This window comes from Dermacentor albipictus, chromosome 1 (assembly GCF_038994185.2).
Source record: "Dermacentor albipictus isolate Rhodes 1998 colony chromosome 1, USDA_Dalb.pri_finalv2, whole genome shotgun sequence".
In the NCBI taxonomy this organism is placed as follows: Eukaryota; Metazoa; Arthropoda; class Arachnida; order Ixodida; family Ixodidae; genus Dermacentor; species Dermacentor albipictus.
In genome coordinates, this window is record NC_091821.1 from 86,021,156 (window position 1) to 86,041,561 (window position 20,406).

The following is a 20,406-nucleotide window of genomic DNA, read 5'->3' on the forward strand; positions in this document are numbered from 1 at the left end:
CATGCCTTAAAGCTTAAATAAAAGAAACAACATTTGCATTATTGTCTGCTTGCTCGAATGCTACTTCATTACTGTCAAAACAACATCATTCTTGAGACGAAGTTGTTCAGCTATCATCTCACAATTGTGTTCAATAAATTTATCATTACGTTTGCATAAAACTCCAATTTCCTGCTGCCCAAAGTTCACTCTATGAAAAATTGACACATTCAGAGCTATAAAACTGCTGGATGGTTTACCATATTTCCTCAAAACCTCATCATCCTTTCATGCATTTAAACTTCGGCTCAAGCATTATCACTGTGTGATATTTGTATGTATTATGTTAATCTTCTTTAGAGCACATCTCTTAGGAGCCCATTTCTGCATTGAGTGTCGTTGTGCCACGTCCTCCCTCAGCGTGACCGAACGAACGAGCACAGCAAACGATGAAAGAGTGAACTCAGAGCGCAGTAGCGGATGAAAGACGACACAAGCAAAGAGAGTGTGAGAAGGACAGCAGAATAGGAGGGTGCAGCGGAAGCATGAGGAGGAAAGCGGAGGAAGCCAACTTGAAGCCCCACCAGATGGTGCTCACGTCCGCGTATCCACGATAGCAGCTACCGCAGGGGACAGAAATAAATGAACCAGAAAGCTCGTCTTCGCGCACAGCGTTTGCCACAAGCATTATCCAGTAAATATAAGCCACAGTTGCGGGGAAGTGGCAACTGTGCGGCCAGCCTATATATAACGCCGTGCCAGTTGGTGCGGTGATTGGTGTGATGCCTCAATATATCACGAAATTAAAACGCATGTAGAGCTGTGCTCAAATTTCACTATAGAGAGTATCGTAACCTTCAATGAATTTTTCATGTAATCATCGCATTGTATTTGACTTCGTTTGTTGCACTTTTGTTACTACATATATCACGCAATGGCTCTGGCAGTATGCTACTAAGCACGAGGTTGCGGAATCAAACCCCGGCCACGAAAGCCACATTTCAATGGAGACGAAATGCAGAAATGCCTGTGTAACAAGAATTGAGCGCGCATTAAAGGACCCCAGATGGTCCAAATAAATCTGGAGTCCCCACTATAGTGTGCCTCATAATCAGATCGTAGTTTAGGCATGTAAAACCCCAGAATTTAAATATCACGCAATGGTGTTGCTTCTAATGTTGTTTAAGTTTGCAGTTTCTTCAATATGTTTCCACATTCTTATTATTAACCGAGGGTCCCACTGCAGTCTGACTTTGGGACCCTCGTCTGTATATTACCTACAATCCACTCGCTGTATGTTGAATGAATAATAAACAGAAACTGAATTATCTTACAAAAAATATATATACCACAAAATTGAGATACAGGTAGGGCAGGCAAGCCCCTAGCATCGTCATCTTCAGAATAAAGCTCAAGCTCTGCTTACTCATATTCAGGCAGATCGTTGTAAAGATCATGGGCTATGAGAAGACAGACAGTTGCACTCATGCACATTGATGTCTTAGCTCAGTACACAGTCACTTTCACAAAACATTTATAAATTTTATTCTGAAGACTACTGATGTGTTCCTGCACAGCAAAAATGTTTAGCTCTTATTACTTACTTATGTCTTTTCTAGAACTACACCTACCATGGCTTGCATGTATTCCTACTAAATTTGTGCCTCGTTCACTAAAGGAGAGACAGTGCATGAGGTGTGCCCATTAGATGTTCCCTGCAGATTCAGCATCTTCTCTGAGCGACAGGCAACAGGCCCAGCAATGTGCCCCGTTTACGTGTTCTATGGTTATGAACATGTGTGCAGAGTGGACCCCAGAGGGGCTGGTGTTGCAACAAGTGCAGGGGCATAAAGTTGTGTCAATACATCTTCAAAAGTTCACAGACATGGAGAAACACAAGCAGAAGGTCCACGGTCTCTACTCAACTGAACTGGTGGCCCTCTTTTTACATCATAGGAACTACAGTTTCCTACAAAAATTTCTAAATGTAACTCTGGTGCTAGTGTCTATAGAATAGAGTTGGTAATATCGATGAATGATTAACTGATTGATTGTTTAAATGTATCCCACAACACGATTAACCCTTTCAGAGTCCAATGAAGTAAATATACGGCGCTGCAAACATGTCCAAAAATGGTCGATGCCGTATATTTACGGCGCTGTCTGTACGTTTAAAAAGCACGCCCATTTCCTAATTTTTTCTTTCCTAGCATGTGCTGCCACTATGTGGGAATACAGGGAATTTTTTTCTCGCGCCACCCTCTCTCGATTTTCGTTGCATGGTTTGTTTTATAGCTAGTTTGCTCCGGCGTGTCTATATACTACCACTTGCGCATTGGCGCATGTGCGGGCTGGCGGCGGTTTGGGTTTTGTTCCGCGGGCGGTTTCGGCTTCTTGCGCTCGCAAAACTGACGGCTATCTCATTACTAATCACTCAAAGGGCAGCCGCCTGTTTCTCACTCGTTTAGTGCCCACAGGGGTGAGCATAGGAAGAATGCCGCCGTGCATGCATTTCCTTTTCTTTTTTGGGGGGGAGATTCGCGACATCTAATTGCCTCTGGTTGGCGACGAGATGAAGATTAGTGGAAGTTTGTCACACGTTTTGCTTTTTTAACGGGCACACAGCCACATAGTTTTCTTGGGTGTGCTCACCTATACAGTTCGATTAGGCTATGGACGTAAATATTAGTGTAAGAGCAGGAACATTTGAGACTTGCGAAATATTCTCGTGTGCGCATAATTTAAGCCTTGAACTATAACAAAGCATCAAATCTTCAATTCTTGTAAGTTTATTTCCTTTTTTTTTATTGTTGTTATTCATGAATAAAGAGTACATATATACGAACACAAAATATTTTTTTCTCCCTTTACGGTCACCCTAGAAAAATTACGGTAATTTTTTCTCGAAATAGGTCTCTCAGAAGAATTAGAATCTGCAATAAAAAGAATCGACCCTGGGCGGTCGCATATGGCGAAAAAAATCGACCCTGAATGGGTTAAACTTCATTGATGACCACCTTTCATTTAATAGCCTTGATCAATTAGGTCTGTTCCGTTAATCATTTCCGAGAGTTTTACAGGAGTGGCGCAAAAATGTTGAGATCATACTGGAATGGAGACGCACGAGCAGTAACTGTGCGGCTTTTTTTTTTCAGTGATGCCGAGCCAAGTGCTTCCCCTCTCTTTCCCCACAAGCCGCCAGAAACCAGGTGCTTGAAATGCCCTTGTAATTCAAGGCACACTATAGCAACCCAGTCACTGATCGTCGTGCCCCTCCCAGTCCACTAAAGATGTGGCAGAGCATGCGTGCTGGTTTGGAGTATGCATTTGACATAGCGGTGGAGTTCACGTCAATTTGAGAAAATCTATAGCATCCGAGCATCTATTCTCGCATGCTGGTTGTGCGGCCATTTAAAGAAGGCGAAGGTATCGGTTTCACCAAAACATCCCAGTCAATTCTGTAGGAAAGAGCATGCGGTTTAAAATCCTGAACCCGTAATTTTCTTTTCCCCTGTGCATATTGCAATTTCTTACAATTTCAGTTGGACTTCACCTTACACTTTTGCCATTTTTCTTATTTCTTGTTTAAGTGTACTGTACAGGTATTCACCAGTGTCATGCATCTTATTAATTCTGCACTAAGTGCCATTTTATAACATATATTGTTTATCTTTTCAAAAGCCACTACAGCCAAGTATGTTTAGTCTTTAACATAAAGATTATTCTTTATCAAATGTTTATATACTTGTGCTTCAAACTTAGTTCTGCCTCTCTAACATTAAAATATGGCCCTACAAAATATGATAACTATGTTTCAAGCTTTTTAAAAGTGCCTGGCAAAAATTTTTATTAACCAATAATTCTATGAAAAACCCCGCGTTTAATCGATTAAAGGTTAAAATGATTAATGATCAATCATTCATCAAATACAAAAATTAATCGACCATCCTTAGTATGGAAGTGCAAGTATGGTGGTTAAGCCAGCATGGGAATAATGGGCATTATGTACATGAATTTGCCTAAACTTCATTTTTCTAGCTGCAAATGGCTTTGCGTCTTTACAAATTTATCATTTTCAACAAAATATTACATTATAAATGCAACTATTTGCAATGATTATGCATGTGGGCAGTGACTAATTGCCTTAATGTGTTTAGTAAACTATTTGTGCTTGGAAATTTAGAAAGATAAAGTGTAATAGGCCACGTCACAAGAACATAAAAAGCCACAACCACAAAGATCACACAAATACATGTGCTAACCACTATTCTTATGGTAGCTGAACGATCTCAATGTCAGTGTTACTTCTAGTAATTTTAGTAGGAAACTCAATGTTAAGAATCAACCAAGTATCATCCAATGCATGAGAATCAATGTCTTTAACAAAGTCCACAGGCTACCCTGATGGGCATAAGCATCACATATAGAGAAGAAAATATTGCTTTGTCGCTAAAGTCTCTGGATACTTAAAAGTGAATCTTGTTAATATTCATTCACTACTTCAGGTGCATAAAACATGCACTTTAAACATCTAAATGTTTATAACATTGGCTGAATAACCTTACCGATTTCTTAAACAAAGACGTAGAAACAACACATACCCTTTATAGGTGAAATACACAATGACCATGTTAATGCAGACACTATGCAGCTCCAAACGTAAGGCAAGGTCTTGGAAATGTCATGCACTGCTTCAAGCACTCTAAGCCTAATTCTCGGAGAAAGTGCTTTCAGATTCTGCAACAAATACAAATACAGCAGCAAAAAATATTTAAGAAAACAGCACAAATGTTGAGAAATGTGTGAACTATCCTAGGATACAGGGGCACAACCAGGTTAAATTTTGTCAGCATACAAGAATATGGGGAATGGAGATGTTGACAAAGTTGATGAACAGCCAACAAATCGTAAGAGGACTGCTTAATTATTGACAGCCCAATGAAAAGCCCAGTATGCACCTGCTGGTTGAAACTAAACCAAAAGGAGCTCATGCACATGAGCTTACACACACAGCATGGCAGATCCACACAGCAAAGGTCCGATTGGTTTTATTTAATATTCCATTATCCAAGCAAGGTTCCTCGATTGGCACACATTTAAGCCCACAAAAACCAGGCACCAGTCCACATCAAGAAAAATTAGAACAATGCGTTCATCTTTATTCCTGATCATAGTGAGTACACCTATAGAAAAAAGAATTAAATGTTACTTGCACAAGAAATTTATTAGTACAGTAATTAATTTGTAATTGGTTTGCTGAACTGACAACTGACGAGTCCCTCCAGCATATAAAAAATGTTGTTGTGGGCTTCGTCTATGCACTTAAAAATTTTGAGGTATGAAACTCGGTGCAGCAAAAACAATACAGTGATCTTTGTGGGTTTAAATATGCTGTAGTGTTCATGTTGCTGCACTGGATGCCACCTTGTGGCAAATTAAGGAGTGAAAGCAATTAAATTAGAATCGGCTGCCTAGCCTAACGCTTAGGTCAGCCTTCCTTGCAGCGTGAGCTAGTTTGCCCAAAGCAACATATTCCATGACAAGAAACTTCAGTAACTATGCTAACCAGCCTTTCCAGAAGCATAAAAATATTGTCACAATCTTTTTTATCTAAAAACTGTCATCTCAACTTAAACCAAGCCCAGAAGTATGAAAGAGACTGAAGATGCATAAGAGTGCACCTGTTCTAATTACCTGAATAAAGTACTCTCTCCAGCCACATGTTGATACAAGTTCCGCATAGAAGTGCCATCCAATACGTGGGAAGTCATCAAGCACAGACTCAAAATACTCCAGTTCAGCCTCTCCTACAATGTCATTGGCCCTACAAACAAAAGTGTTGAGTTTGTCACAGTGCAACACAATATATTTTTATGCAGTTTCTACATGCAAAAGATCTGACAGCTGCATTTTTGCAAAACTGTGCAAATATGCTGAGCTAAAGCACATAGTGTAACAGTCAGAGCAAAATATAGAGAGAGTACATGCACCAATCTCACAGTATAAACTGTTCCAGAACATGCAAAGCCAAGCAAATAATAAACCCTTTATGACTTGGTAGCTACATTACAGTATGCAAGCACAGTGCTGAATTGCACAGTAAGATATGCATTTAAGTTAACGAAACAAAGGTCAATCCCACATGCTTTCATATGTACACACATGCTCCAAAAATAAAGTGTAGCAGGTTGGCATAGAATTTCAATCCATTGACATGTTGTGCAAAGCCCATTTTACTGACAATAAACTGTGGAGGGTAACAAGCCTTACTATAGAGGTGACATATATGTTATGCTGAAGAGGACATATCAGTCTCGATGTACACCTACCCCAGGAACCATAAAAGTAGAGATGAAATTTTTCTTTTTAATGAAAATAAATGCACAATGAAACAAGGAAAACAAATGCTTCCAGGAAATCATATAATTCGTCATTTGTATACACAAATGAACTAATGCACATCATAGAGAAATTTCATCATGTATAACACCTGGTTACCACATTTAGAGCAGCTCTTAGGCGTCCGTTCCTGCGGCGAGCATCGGCATGCCTTGGCATCACAGCTTGGCGTAACTGAGCAAACGAGCACAGCGAAAGATAAAACTGAATGCATAGTGCAGCGGGGGATGACAAATGCAAGGATGAAAGTGGAGAGGAGGGTGCAGAAGATCCACGAGGTGGAAAGTGGAGGAGGCTATGGCGTAAGCGTGCGAAGAAAAGCTTAGTGCCGCAACAATGACTACGAGATGGCGCCAGAGTAGTGTGCATCGTCTGGGAGGTCTGACGGCAGCTGCTGCTGTGAATCACTCCGGCCCACGCAACCTCCCTATTAGTGAGGCAACCATGCCGCACTTCAATCCATTTGCAACATGCTGCACGAGATAGATTGTCTGTGGCAGCCAATATATCATGAAATGAAAACACGTATTGAGCTGTGCTCAAATTTCGCATTAGGGAGTACTGTAAACGTCGGTGAACTTCTTTTCCCCATACATTAACACAAAACGTAGAGACGTAGTGTGTGGAAAATCCAGAGTGCTCGAAACTGACAAAGTCATACAGAAAACAATTCATACTCCTTAAAGGAACATTAAAACGCATTTCTTCAAACCTGAGAAATATGCTGGAATGAGTGCAATGACTTTCAATTATACTATATTCCTAAAAACATTTTTTTAAAGACCCTAACTTGAACGACAATACATTCAGCACAATATTTACTGTCACATTCCCCCTGAACTAATCAGTTCCTCTCAGCTGGGGCATGCTGCTTTCTTTTTCTTCTCTTAGTAGTGCACTTATGGTAACCTTTCAAGGTTGGCATCCGACAAAGGTGCCCGAGAGCAACAAAGGAGAGGTGACAAGATGGGCAAGATATGTTAACAACTCCCACTTCCACGTGTCCTAGAAGATCTGAAAGTGTGGGCATGTGTGCACGAGCTTTTGTTTGTGAGTAATTAATTGTCATGGATTAATCTATAGATGCCAAATGGCTGGTGTCCATGGGCCATCACAGTGGCTTTGACATCATCACTGACATTAATATACGACAGAAAAGGAGCGACGCTGCAGGAGAGAGCAAGCAATTTATTGTGCAAGATCGCGGGCTCCCTGCTGCATGCCGCATATTAGGCTGGCATGTTCATGGCAGCATTGTCTACAGACTGGGAACTTTTTCTTACCATGTTCGAAGCCCCTTTAAAGTGGTTCTCCATGCCACTGAATCATATGGTGCACCCAATTTTTCGCATAATCCTTCACATTCATTTCTACAGGACCTTAACTTTGAGTTATTTGCAAAGTTAATTTCGAAACCCACATAAGCCTCCCCAAGACCCCTAAACAAAATCAAGATTAAGATTGACATGATCTAAGCAAATGCATATAGAGCAGCTCAAAGGCAGTGAGCTTTCACTGCTCACTATTTCACTCACATCTGTCCTCTAATCATAGACGATAATTTGATCCCTTCAAAATACAACTTACATATGCTCCTTACAATTCTGTGTGTATGCACTATCAGTAAAAATTCACATGCAAACAATTCTGAAAGTACTCTTATGCTTTGTTCTATTTCGATGTTCACCAGCATTTGTAAAAGTGGCTTAATACAGACTCCAAAACATACATTTGGGACTACTCCATGCTTAAAAAAGCAGCTGCAGAGCGATCACACATCGCACTTCCATGTAATTACACATAACAAAAGTTCTGACCAGTTATTTCTTGTGTATCTTTCAATTTATGCTGGTAGCACATTTAGTCAAGAAAACATAAGCAATAATGGTGCTTGGCACACTTTCATGAACGTTGCCTAGAAAGGGGAGAACACAGAAGGAATGTCTAAGGTTTCTGTGATAACAATACACAAGCCAAGTTTAGCATATAAGGCAGTGTACAATAAGCAATGTTGCATAGATGAAACAATTCTAATGATAAAGTATAATGTTCAGAAGATGCATTTACAAGTAAATAATCAATTACTAGGTTTCAGCGCATAAGTGAATGACCACAAAGGAATAAACAGATAAACGGGACAGGTGCTGCTAACAACTATTTATACATTCCATAAGTCCCAGCCAATATCATCAATGTCACCACCTTTGCCTGTTTCACAAAACATATCACTTCAATCCTGTCCTCAGCGTTTACCTTTTTATCCAGCCAACACACATTTTGTTGCGCAACGACCACTAGCATAAAGTAGACATCCCAAACAGTCTTACTAATCTGCATTCATGCTCCCCATAGTTTCCAAAACTAGCACTGACTGGAACCGCCTTCGCCCCTCTGTCACTTCAGAAACCAACAATACTGCCTTCAAGATCCCCATCTGGAATTACCTTAACCCCTTCATATGCCAATTAATTCTGTTCACTGAAAATTTAGTTTCACCCCATCTCCTGTATCTCCAGAATCATAAAATGCGTACAGATGCAGAATGGTTTGAGAATTTTTCTGTCCTTTGATGGAATTTTGTCAAGGTTACAGAACATGGACTCCATGCGAGAATTCTCTACAGGGATGTCAGATATGAGAATGTAAACCGTTTCTTGTCTAGCATACTTGGAAATCCCTCATCCGGCCACTTGAAAAGTATATCCGATGTAAAATATTGTGAAAAACAATCAATGAAGAGATCCCACTACATGACAAGATACTGACACCCAAACGCCTACCTTCCAATTCATTTAACTAAGACACTTTACAGATATTAGTCAAACTTGCAGCATAGGTCCAATCAGAAGTGTTTGGAAATGCATATGCCAGGTTTTAAATATCAGTATTTTCTTCAGTGAACTTGCTTTTGATGCATCTTCATGGCATGCACAATTGTGCACATAGCACCCAAAGAGGTTAATTAACTTGACTGCACATGTATATATGTATGATATATGATATGCAATGTGATACATGCTGTGATATGTGTGCATTTGCGTATTCGTGTATCTATATATGTCTTTTTTCATAATTTCCCAATCCTCTTTGCAATATTCTATGTCCTAAGAAAAATAAATTAATAACTAAATAAATTAATTGTAGTGCAATGAAAATGAATTGTCAGCATGTGCTTGTGTACAAAGGTGAATACATGCTTGCTAGCTTGCTTTCAAGTAAGCCCTTGTTAGTAGCACCTGTCCTGTTTGTGCATGTATTTTTGTGGTCACATTCTTTTGCATTGAAGTCTAGTGACTCATTAACATGAACCGAATAGTCCAGGAGCACGTTCTTCTTGCGAGTAGATATCAGTTTTGCATTCTGTAGTTCAATTTTTTTAATGACTATAACACTCTGTAACATATCTAAATATGTAGCTGAAATCACTATTCTGATAGATACGTGGAGCAACAAGGAAATATTGAGTTGGGTTATCAAATCCAGGATGTGGTTAAGGTGGCTTGGCACACAAGCCAAAGCGCAAAACCACATGGACAGGAAGGGCACAGCACTGTGTTGCTTTCAGGCATGTTACTGTTATTGTGTTGAGTCATTGCTGCTTGTCTATGTAGTTTTGTATTATAACCTACAAAAGTGTCGTACCTGCTAGACAAACATTTGACAAGGTCCCACATGGAAGGCCGATTCACTAGAACAAAATGTTGTGTTGAATATACAAGAGAGGGTGCAGTGAACAGCCACCTGCAGCAAATTAATGTGAAATGCTGGCACATTATACCAATGAGGGGCACAGCACTGTAAGTTGGCTGATACAGACCTTTCACCCCTTGCCTACAACTGCTAGCTAGAAACAGCAAATATTTTAAAAAAAAACTGTGTTTAATATGTTACAGGAAACACTGCAAGATTTCAACTGCATTAAGACTACATTCATGTAAACAAGCGCATGTCTAAAGCAAGGATGATGCATTCCTTTCTTGACGTGTAAGACAGTCAACACACATTCATATGAGTGCATCTACAAAACCTACAAAGTTTCAGCTCAAATGACTAAACTAATGGCGAGTTTCCAGAACAAACCAACACCATGCATACAGGTCACAATTCCACTTACAGAAGCACATTTACAAAAATTGCAGTATGCAGCCTTGAACTGGTAACAGCTAATTCAATTCCAGCACTGCCGGCATTTTGTATCCTATTTGACACAGTCACTGCTGCTGTTTTAGAGTGGCTGTGGTCCAATGAAAACAAAGTCTGGCTTGCATCCTGCAGAAAGAAAGGTATACGTACTTCAGCCACGTTGATTCTTTCAAAGTTGCTGAGCATACACACTATACCCAGAACAGTAGCAACCTTCATGGCAGCAGCCTGACACAGTAAATAAATCACAGTGAATGCAAGGAAGGTTCCTTGCAGAAGAAACAAAGGATAATTGCCCCGATTTATCCACATGCATGAACCAATTCGACACTGTGTCTAGCAGCATGCATAGATTAAATAAATGGTATGGTATACCTTTTCTCTGAGATAACCCAATAGCATGCTGCTAGTGCACCATCCATTCAAACATAAAGTAAAAGCAGATACAACTGCCTCATGCTTGGCCAGTAAAGATACAGACACTTATGATTCAATTACACGCGTGCTGTAGAGATTCTGAGGCATGTTAATTGGATGATGTGAGAGGCTCGCAAATCCTTCATAGGTGAGCAGCCCTCTGCTGTTTTTGCAGTCACGAGTGGGCCAACGTTACTTGCTAATAGGAACACCTATAAACTACATAACATCAAGGGCTTCTACAGGAAATTAAATAAAAGTTTAATTTCTTTTAATCTCTTCATCGGCGGCAAAAAACGTGGTGCCTTTGTCTATCCAAGAACTGGAAAGCTTGGCCGAAAGCCCTTGTTCCATAACGCCTCGGAACACCACGAATGCCACGCTCCGGAGCCAATCCCAGTAACGTGCGCATTTGGCATTTCTTCGTGTGCATTTCTTGTTCGCTTGAATCGAAAAAGAACAGTGGGAAGGAGAGTGGAAGCACTTTACACAATTTTTCACCGTTTTCCTTCTGACATAAAACAAGTCATTTTTTTCTTTCTTTTTTTTGTACTCTGTAATCTGGTGCAGCCTTCCTGGTGCTATCACGCAGGTTCTCACACTTGCTTGCAACAGTCCAGCGTAGTTTACAGCAGATTGGAAAGATGTCCACTAATTCATAGCATACTTACCTCCTGGTGAAGAATGCGCTCCGCAAAACGAAGTGCGCTTTTAAGCAATGAAATGTCCCGCCCGTATTCAAAGCTGCGAAAAGCAGCCATCACAAACGGCGACGTTTCAAAGAAATGGGACCGAATGAAAATGGTCAAACTGTGGCCTTTGAGATTCGTTTTTTGTTACATTGAGGGACCATGAAGCATAACGTTTCCTATTGAAATTTTTGTAGGAAATTTTATGCACTGATATACACTGTAACTGAGGTACGGTAGCCATTATAACTAAAAATAATGGTATGCCAAAAATAATAAAGCCTACAACATGGAGTCTATGACTTACCATTGCACTTACTTATAACGTTTGCGATCTCAAAAGCAAGGCCTTTGAGATTTGCGTTTTTTACCCAGAGAGAGCCGCGGCTGGGGCATGGAATTACCACCTAATAAGTACAAATATATTTTATTTTTGCAATTATATTTTAGTTTATAATTAATTTAAGAATTAAACGCACTTTAAGAGACATGTACACGCAAAAAAAGAAGTGTTGAGCGATGGTGGCGATTCATCGGTACTGAGATCGCTGCCTGCTGCTTGCTTCCCTGCATTGATGCAGTAGGAAACTGGTGGGCGAAGGGGCATCGGAGGCGATGGATTGCGTCCTAAAATTTTTGCGCACACGCTTACCATAACTCTAGTCAAAACGTCAAAAAGCAGACACTTTAGATCGATCCCTCCTCACCTCAAATGGCATCTTCTAATAATACTATGGTGGCGATTGCTGGCATACTGATGTGCATCGTCGGAACCACTACCGAAGCCGTAACCACGGAAGAGAGAGTCGAACTGCGGTGAGTTCCTCGAACACATTAACTTTCGCTTGCGTACTATTAACGTCACTGTCGTAGAGCATAAAGCTCTTGCAATTTTGATGCGGGTGTTTCCTTGCTGTCTGATATGACGCGTCTGAATCGGTCATCGAGCCCTGCACCTGTCAGTCTCTTGCTGATGACGTCTCGCGTTTAGCTAAAGCGCACCTGTTTGCCCGTTGTTCACTTGCTACTTCGCGGTGTTCATGTCTGCTGGCCAAATAATTTGTTGACATAAGTGTTGTGTTGTTCTTATTACATCTCAAACCTCAAGCCCAGTGTGTATTGCTTCGAGAGAGCAACGCAATTCATGTGATATTAAAAAGAAAAAGTAGAAAAAGAAACAAGCTTAATTGGGAATTTTTACGTGCTCGACATCCTAATAAACGACCATGATGTGAACGTGGATTTTCGCGCCTGTGCATGTCCTCATTGATAGGAAACAGGGCACCTTGCAACCATTACAGATCTCTCTATTTTTTTTACTTTTGCCTCTTCTTGCAGGGAACAAGTTAAAGAAATGTTTTATCACGCCTACCGGGCTTACATGGTATGTGTTATAAATAGAAAATCCTTGGCTGGGTACTTTCTTTGCACCATAGTAAATGTTTCCGATTATTTGTATTGCTGTGAACTAAGCTGAATCAATTAGAACATACCAGTTTATACACACTATGTTGCATAAGCCAATAACCTGTGTAGGCGAAACCATATTACAGCAGAACAGTTGTTCCTCTCTGATGGTTACATAAAGACTGGATGTTCACTAGCCATAGTCTTTAGAGTTTAAGCATTTTACGTTTGTTTACAGATATGTATGAGCTATTGTGAAGGTGCACAGCTTTATTTCACATTTATTTTTCATCCGAAATTGCTAAAGTACATGAGCAGGCCTGGTGAAGCGTGCTTGTCGATTTCTCTGGCATTCATCTTTCTAGTAATAATTTGAGCTTTTAAGAGAGTGGTAAGGCTGACCATTATATGCACAATTCATTCCTGTGGTTGTTCCCAACAAAAACTGCGCACGCACGTGCTCACTTTTTTAAGAAAATTGCTGCTATGCAAACTGATGCACATGCCAATCAGTCGTCTCAAAAAGCTAGTTGGCATTGCCACAAGAGAAGTATGCATGCTATTGTGGCCTAATGGGTAGAGCATCGGGCTGTTGGGCTGGGGAGGCCCAGGTTCGAAAATCCCATCGCTGAACGCAACCTATCCACCTACCTACCTACCGCAAAGTGCCTGGTATGAGGCAAAGAATGCTTCGGATCAAAGGAAATGAGGCACATTCTGGATACAATTCAAAATTATCTTTTGCTCGAGTCCTCCATGCTTGTGGTAGAAATGTCTGCCATTGAGAAGTGTTTTGTTTCAATAAAAAGCAGCAGAGAAGTCAACTTTGCAGAAGAATTTGGAAAACATATATTTCACTTTGTGTACAGTGAAATATACAGTGTACGGCCTGTTTGTGTCTGTGGTTGGGGGAAGGTTACCTATGTGTCAGCCATGTGCTCTTTCAGAAATGACTGCTGTTCCGGTCCGTATAAAATGAGTGCTCCAGGAGCAGGATTGAGCAACTCTCAAGTTTTTTTTTGGCATGAGCAAAGAGAGCGAAATAAGCTGGCAAACACTAAGCAACATTAATGCACATAGAGATTGAAGTCACTTGACGGTATAATTGTTGCATGTTAGTGTAATATTTACTCTTAAAAAGAAAAGTTGGGCGCATTTGTAGAATGCAGTGCGAACAAACCATCTGTGTGCTGGTCACTTCCTGCAGGACAATGCATACCCAGCTGATGAGCTCATGCCTCTGAGCTGCAAAGGCCGATACCGAGGAACAGAGGCCAATCGGGGGGACATAGATGATGCATTGGGAAAGTAAGTCAGCCTTCCTATGTGCACTCGGAGCATTGCACTGTATTGTATTCAGAGCCTTGCACTGTACTGTATTGTGACTTTCTTTTTATTGCCTTTGCAGTTTTTCATTAACCCTAGTGGACACCATGGACACATTAATGGTAAGTTGCAACATGGAAAAAAAGTCAGGACAGAGAAAATTTATTTTATATTGGGCACAAATCTACAGGAGTGGACTTTGTGGGTTATTGCGAGACTTTCATGGAAATGAAATCACTCTGACTTATAGTGATAGAATCCAGCATGCTGTTAGCGAATTAAGTAGGAATTATAACTTTAAAGTGGAAAAGAAAGACTGAGGAACCAGTAAGTGGCACGAACTAGCTGTGAAGCCTTGGCAATTTATATGTAGTATATGATATTACAGTATATAAGTCGGCTGTTATTCACCCCACAAAGCCCGGACACTATTCCGTATGTCAAAGAAAGTAAAACTTACTCACATGTATTTCTGGCCATGGAGAGTATATTGGTACGAAGAAAACAGCAAAATGATAATTGAGTAAAAGTTAATGAATACGGTAATTACTTAATTCATTTGCTGAACTATTCACAACTGAGCACTCCCTCCAGAATATCAAAAATGGTAGTATGGGCTGTATATTGGGTTTACAGCACTAAGTCCGAGTTTTCAGGCATCAAATTCAGCGTATCAGAAATGATAATGTTGTGCTTTGAGCTGTTAAGTAGTGCATACATATTACTTAAAATTGCACTTTGTATATGATTAGGTTTTTGCTCTTTATTCTGTGCGTATTACGAAGTAAAATATATCCACACTAACGAGCGGCGTTCGCGGCTCAATGCATGCCGGCACACATGATTGCTGTTGTACACGCGCAAAATTCTGAGCACATAGGTGAACTAAAATACTTTGTTCCAGCTCACTAAAGTCATCGAGAGACGACATGCTTTGGAAATCAAAAGCACACGCGTGGCTATGGCAACACGCTGAACTGCCTATCACGTACATGTAAAAGAGACATTTCACTATAGAAAACTTAACTTGGCTTGTCTAAAGAACACCCTTGACTTGCTAATGACAAAAGCTGTTGGACAGGAAACCATGAAAGCCATAGCTGTTATTGTAGAAACAATTTAACACTTGGTCAAAATTTAACACATGGTCAAAATTGCTTCCTATTATAGCTGTAGCATACTTGAGGAACCAACACACACACACGCACACACACACATACATACATGCATACATATATACATGATGTTTCAGTGAACACTTTCAAAAAAATTTTTTTATTGCCTGTGGACGATAGCACAATTCTAGTCCATGAGCTGGTCTACTCAAATGGACATGCAAAAAAAATTGAAATGCATAATTGATTACTTAACAAAAATACAAATTAAGTTTTAACTAATTACCGTATGCCACATATTGCAATTTACAAATTCTAGCAGGTGAGACTGCAGGGCCTATCTACTTGAAGATAATTGTGTGGATGACACCATTTACGATATGCGCCATCAAACTTGCAGTAAAAATCCACTGTTGTTCCACTTACCTTCTGTGCAAAATGTCGTTTTATGCATTGAAGCACAAAATTAACTGGAATGCCAATGCATTTCTCTGCAAAGTTTGGGAATTAGTATCTCAAAACTGGTGTCATCCTGAGGATTCATTCCAAGTGGATCTGCCTTGCAAACTCTTCAGCTAGAATTGGTAAATTGCAATATGTGCCATAAGGTAATTAGTTAAACACTTAAATAGTAAATTTTTGCTAATTAGTATATTATAGACTTCAATTTTTTTTACCAAGTAATGTCCGCCTTTTCGAGTAGACCAGGTCATGGACTAGAATTGTGCTATCTGCCACAGGGAACCTAAAACTTTTTTTGAAAGTGTTCACTGAAACACTTGGTGTGTGTGTGTATATATATGTGTGTGTGTGTGTGTATATATGTGTGTGTGTGTGTGTGTGTGTGTGTAGTTGTACCTGCCGTGTGAAAGTGTAGAAAAAAAATTTCGCGGAGAAAGTGTTCGATATAAAGTAAGTTTTTCTGGTATTAAGACTGAGAAACCAGTCAAGTGGCTCAGCTTTGTTTTATATGTCTTGACACTTAGGTTTTAATTGAGTTTGTTTTAATGGATGTGTATTGTACTTGTTTTCTTTCCTCGTGTGATGTTCAAGATGTGAGAGTAGCCATATCACTGTGCAACCTCTGCGAAGTAAGCGGCAACTTTCATTAAAATGCCACCTGTGACAATATATTTAGACCTAAAGCCACAGCTTCTTTTTAGTATACATAAAGCGATAAATGCAGGAAACAGCATATGAACTGAAAACAAGTAGAAACAGTTCCAATATTTGACTCGGACTAACACACAGGGCCCTTGATTTTCCTTTAGTTAAGCCTTAACACCATCTTGAAAGAACGCCTTATGCCTAAGAGGGAAATAAAATGTATTCAATTCTGCAGAGTGGTATTTGTACAAACTATGCAAGCAGTGTGCATGCTGTCTGTAAAAGTTAACAAACATGGTTGGCCATGCATCTTGGACCTTCTCTGTTCCATGAGTACCACAAAGGAAGGGATATGACATTGCTGCTCATAAGGAAGGGATGTGTTTGTAGTTTTTTTGAAACTTTCACCCTCTCAAAATTGTTTCTGCTCTGCTCTACTCTGTGTAGCGCACTTTTAAGTGCTTAGAATCATGTAAGTATGTACGTTTTAAGTTTTTATGGTTGAGTGTCTGCTAAAGTATATTCTGCAAGCAAAAAAGTGTTTTCTGTGGTGTGCATTGTTCAGTGCAGATTGGATGCTGGTCCACCTGCTCAAAGTAACATAGAATAAAAACGTGGCAATATGCAACAGCTTTATCACATAGCAACTGGGAGACTGAGTTTGGCATGACATGCTTTATTTTGCAAAACATTGTGTTCATAAAAAATATAGCTTTAACTTTACCAAATCTTTCTGATGTTTCTAGCATGTAAAACATAAGTTTTGAATTCATTTATGGTGAATTTATTCATTTGGCACCTTCATGTTAGGTATTTAAGAAAAAATGTATCGAATTCACAAGGTATTTGAGGACATAATGATGACTTCACGAACGGCAACAATATTTCAGACAAGTCAAAATATTCATTCCAAATTTACATTCTTTCTTTTATTTCTGTTTTCTAAGACTGTTGGTAAAACCATCGTCAATCTGAATTATTGACTGAATTCCACTTCGATCACAGCTGCATGCTCGGATCAGATAGTGTGTGCTGATGTTAGACAGCGCTTTCACAGTAGCAGCCTTTAGTGAGTTTTTAGCACTGTGTGGCTGTTTGTTAGTCTCCCTCTCAGTGCTACCGACCACACATAGCAACATAACAGTTTTATATTGGGAACTCGAATGCCACATTGAGGATGATGTAGCTGCAGATGTCCACAACCAGCCACTCTTCAGTCATGTAGGCCATTTGGGAGCAAGCAACTTGGGAGTGGAATCCATTGTCCATGGGAAACGTGGCTAACCACTCAATCACTTGAAGCAGGTTCGCAGTGACTATAATTGGTGTTTCAGGGTTTCTCACTCATCATGGCTTCCACCTGCTGGAGAAACTCATCTGCTTGAATGGCATCTGACCACTGGCAACAATTATTTCTGTTAGTCTCAGATGATAATTGGGCATAAACTGCTTTCTAGTAAAAAAAAAATAATGGATTTTGGCAACATTCAGGAAGGTAGCAATCTCCAGGTAGCTGTGGTCAGTGTGTAAGGCCACTATGGTGGCATATGGTTTCATCTCCTATGCCAGTCTGGAAGCTGATACCCTGGAATAAATGTGCTTTGTAGGCGACAGAGGGACTGGTGAAGACAAAGTTAAGTACCTAGACTAATAGAATATTATTTGTCTATGGCAATTGAAAGCTGTGTCCTCAGATACCTTGCATCTTGAATATGGCTGTTTCCTCAACAACTCAAAATCTGCTTCTATGCATAGCCAGAAAATTGAGCAGCACACCATGCACCACTTTGTTATAACGAGGTTCTACTGTATTTCTGCAAACAAACAGGAATTGTAGATTAAAGGAAATTCAAATGAGCTGAATTAAGGGGATATGAAAAGGATCATACTGGCAGTTGACCTTTAATATTTAAACATGTTATTGAAATTTATAGAAAATGCTCATTGTCATGATTTTTTCAGAATGTGGTCTTTTTCCTTTCTGAATTAAGGGACTGTATCCAAGATGTGGGCTTTAGAAACTAAAATTGCCATTTAGTAATTAGCTTACGCCTTCTGGAGCTGGCAGTGTTTTCAATAAGCTCCCCCCGCTTGAAAAAGTTGGCAGAATTAATGCCCAGGACCTGTTCATTTAATTGTTTTCCCTTTTCTACCTTCATAAAAGTAGAGCAATTACTAACTCAAGCTACCTGTGTATTTGTTTGAAAGGCACTCTTTGAATAACCATTATATATGTGATAGCGTGGGTGTTCGTGCTAATGCTTACCATGTATTTTTATATTTATTACCATATATGCCTTAAGTTCAGGTCTGAATTTTTGGGTTGTGGACCATGCAGGAGTTAAAGATTAAATTAAATTATGGGGTTTTATGTGCCAAAACCATGATCTGATTATGAGGCATGCCGTAGTGGGGGACTCTGGAATAATTTGGGCCAGCTGGGCTTCTTTAACAGGCACCTAAATCTAAGTACACAGGTGTTTTCGCATTTTGCCCCCACACAAATGGAAGAGTAAGAGGTAACTAAATATTTTATCGTCTTCGAAAAACAGACATGCTTGCTGTATATGTGCTGACCAATGGGAAGCCTTCGTTTTAGCTTTGACCGCTAGTATCTCATTTGTCACTCCTGGGACATAAGCATGGAGCTACAGCAATGGAGTTTCGTTTCCTGTGGAAGTTAACTGTTCATATGTGAAATTGATTCAGGACATCACTCTGAGCATGAGGTTGCGTGATGAAAAAAAAAAGAAACTGCTGTAAGTTTTTTCATGAAAGATGCGTGGATTGTTACAGTTGACAGCATTTGAGGCAACGTAGAAGCGACAAAAGCTTACCGCAGAAATACACGTACAAAGTGTTTAAAATCTTGATGCACAATTTGTGTGCATTCATGGCAGCATGTTGTGGCATGCGCTGTCTCAGAAAACAGGGTCCCTTATGCTGAACGAACATGTGGACACAGTTGGGAAGTGGGATGGTGCAAGCCACAAGACATTGGGATGCAAATTTTGTGACAACATCAACGTTTTAAGTCAACAGTCTTCCTTCAGTGTCCACTGTAAAATCAATGCACAGAGGAGCCCAATACACTTTATGTGCTGCGTACTGCATGGAGATTGTGCAGCGTGGGCCGCACTGTCACCGTTGTCAATGTGCCTGCTTAGCAAAAGGGGTACAGTCCATGCACGGATAATTTCTGAAATACTTTTACTCTTTAATGTTAGACCAAACTGTTAGAGTGCAGTCCCTGCACAAGAATATATGGTAATTAATTGCTCTTATTTTAGCACCATTTCTCTTTGAGTGTTTATAAATGGTTACTTGCATGAAATTTCCGTATGAAGCCAAGTAAGCATGGTGACATGAAAGTTCCTTTTTTTTAAATTGCTGAGTTACTTTAGATGAGGGTTAAATTTTGCAACTACCATTCAAGTTATAGGAAATTGGAAACGAAAGTGCAAGAAGAGAGAACTTTGTCACAAGTAGAAGCTAAACTCACAGCCTCAAACTTTCCGAAGCCGAGTCTTGATGCCTCAAGTTAGCATACAGGAGTTTATTGGCCAGTTGCCTGCTTCTGAAATCACTGCTGTGTGATGCCTGCAGTTTAATGTACAGTCAAACCTTGATGTAACAAGCACGGATATAACAAATTATTAGATGTAACAAACCAAATATAGAATTTTTTTTATTGAACTGAACCTGTTGCGAATACATGCTTATAATGAATATCAAATATATCAAGGCATTCTTGTGTTGCATGCAACTTCCTTATATTGAGGTCAGACTGTATAGTATTCAACATGCGCCACCATGGTCGCAAG

At 39.9% G+C, this 20,406-nt stretch overlaps 2 protein-coding genes across 7 annotated transcripts in view; one reads left to right on the top strand and one right to left on the bottom strand.

Moving 5' to 3' along the window:
* The window catches only part of LOC135896218 (uncharacterized), a 51,446-nt gene extending 39,466 nt beyond the window's left edge, over window positions 1-11,980 (bottom strand). For 2 of the 3 annotated variants that reach the window (XM_065424578.1, XM_065424576.1), the window contains exons 1-4: window positions 11,610-11,894; window positions 10,493-10,647; window positions 5,674-5,803; window positions 4,581-4,716 (exon numbers count right to left, since the gene is read on the bottom strand). In XM_065424578.1, the coding sequence (XP_065280650.1) occupies window positions 4,581-4,716; window positions 5,674-5,803; window positions 10,493-10,647; window positions 11,610-11,699 (511 nt within the window). In that variant the 5' untranslated portion in view covers window positions 11,700-11,894. Of the gene's footprint in view, window positions 1-4,580; window positions 4,717-5,673; window positions 5,804-10,492; window positions 10,648-11,609; window positions 11,895-11,934 lie in introns of those variants that run through there. The other variant, XM_065424577.1, reaches the window with a different exon arrangement.
* Window positions 11,981-12,158: 178 nt separating this feature from the next.
* Edem2 (ER degradation enhancer, mannosidase alpha-like 2) overlaps window positions 12,159-20,406 on the top strand; it is a 97,783-nt gene continuing 89,535 nt past the window's right edge. For 2 of the 4 annotated variants that reach the window (XR_010562635.1, XM_065424582.1), the window contains exons 1-4: window positions 12,164-12,443; window positions 12,966-13,011; window positions 14,242-14,342; window positions 14,443-14,482. Coding sequence is in view for 2 of the 4 variants with exons in the window: in XM_065424582.1 (XP_065280654.1) it covers window positions 12,340-12,443; window positions 12,966-13,011; window positions 14,242-14,342; window positions 14,443-14,482 (291 nt within the window). In the remaining 2 variants the exon portion in view is untranslated. Of the gene's footprint in view, window positions 12,444-12,965; window positions 13,012-14,241; window positions 14,343-14,442; window positions 14,483-17,029; window positions 17,055-20,406 lie in introns of all 4 variants that reach the window. The other 2 variants (XM_065424580.1, XM_065424579.1) reach the window with 2 other exon arrangements.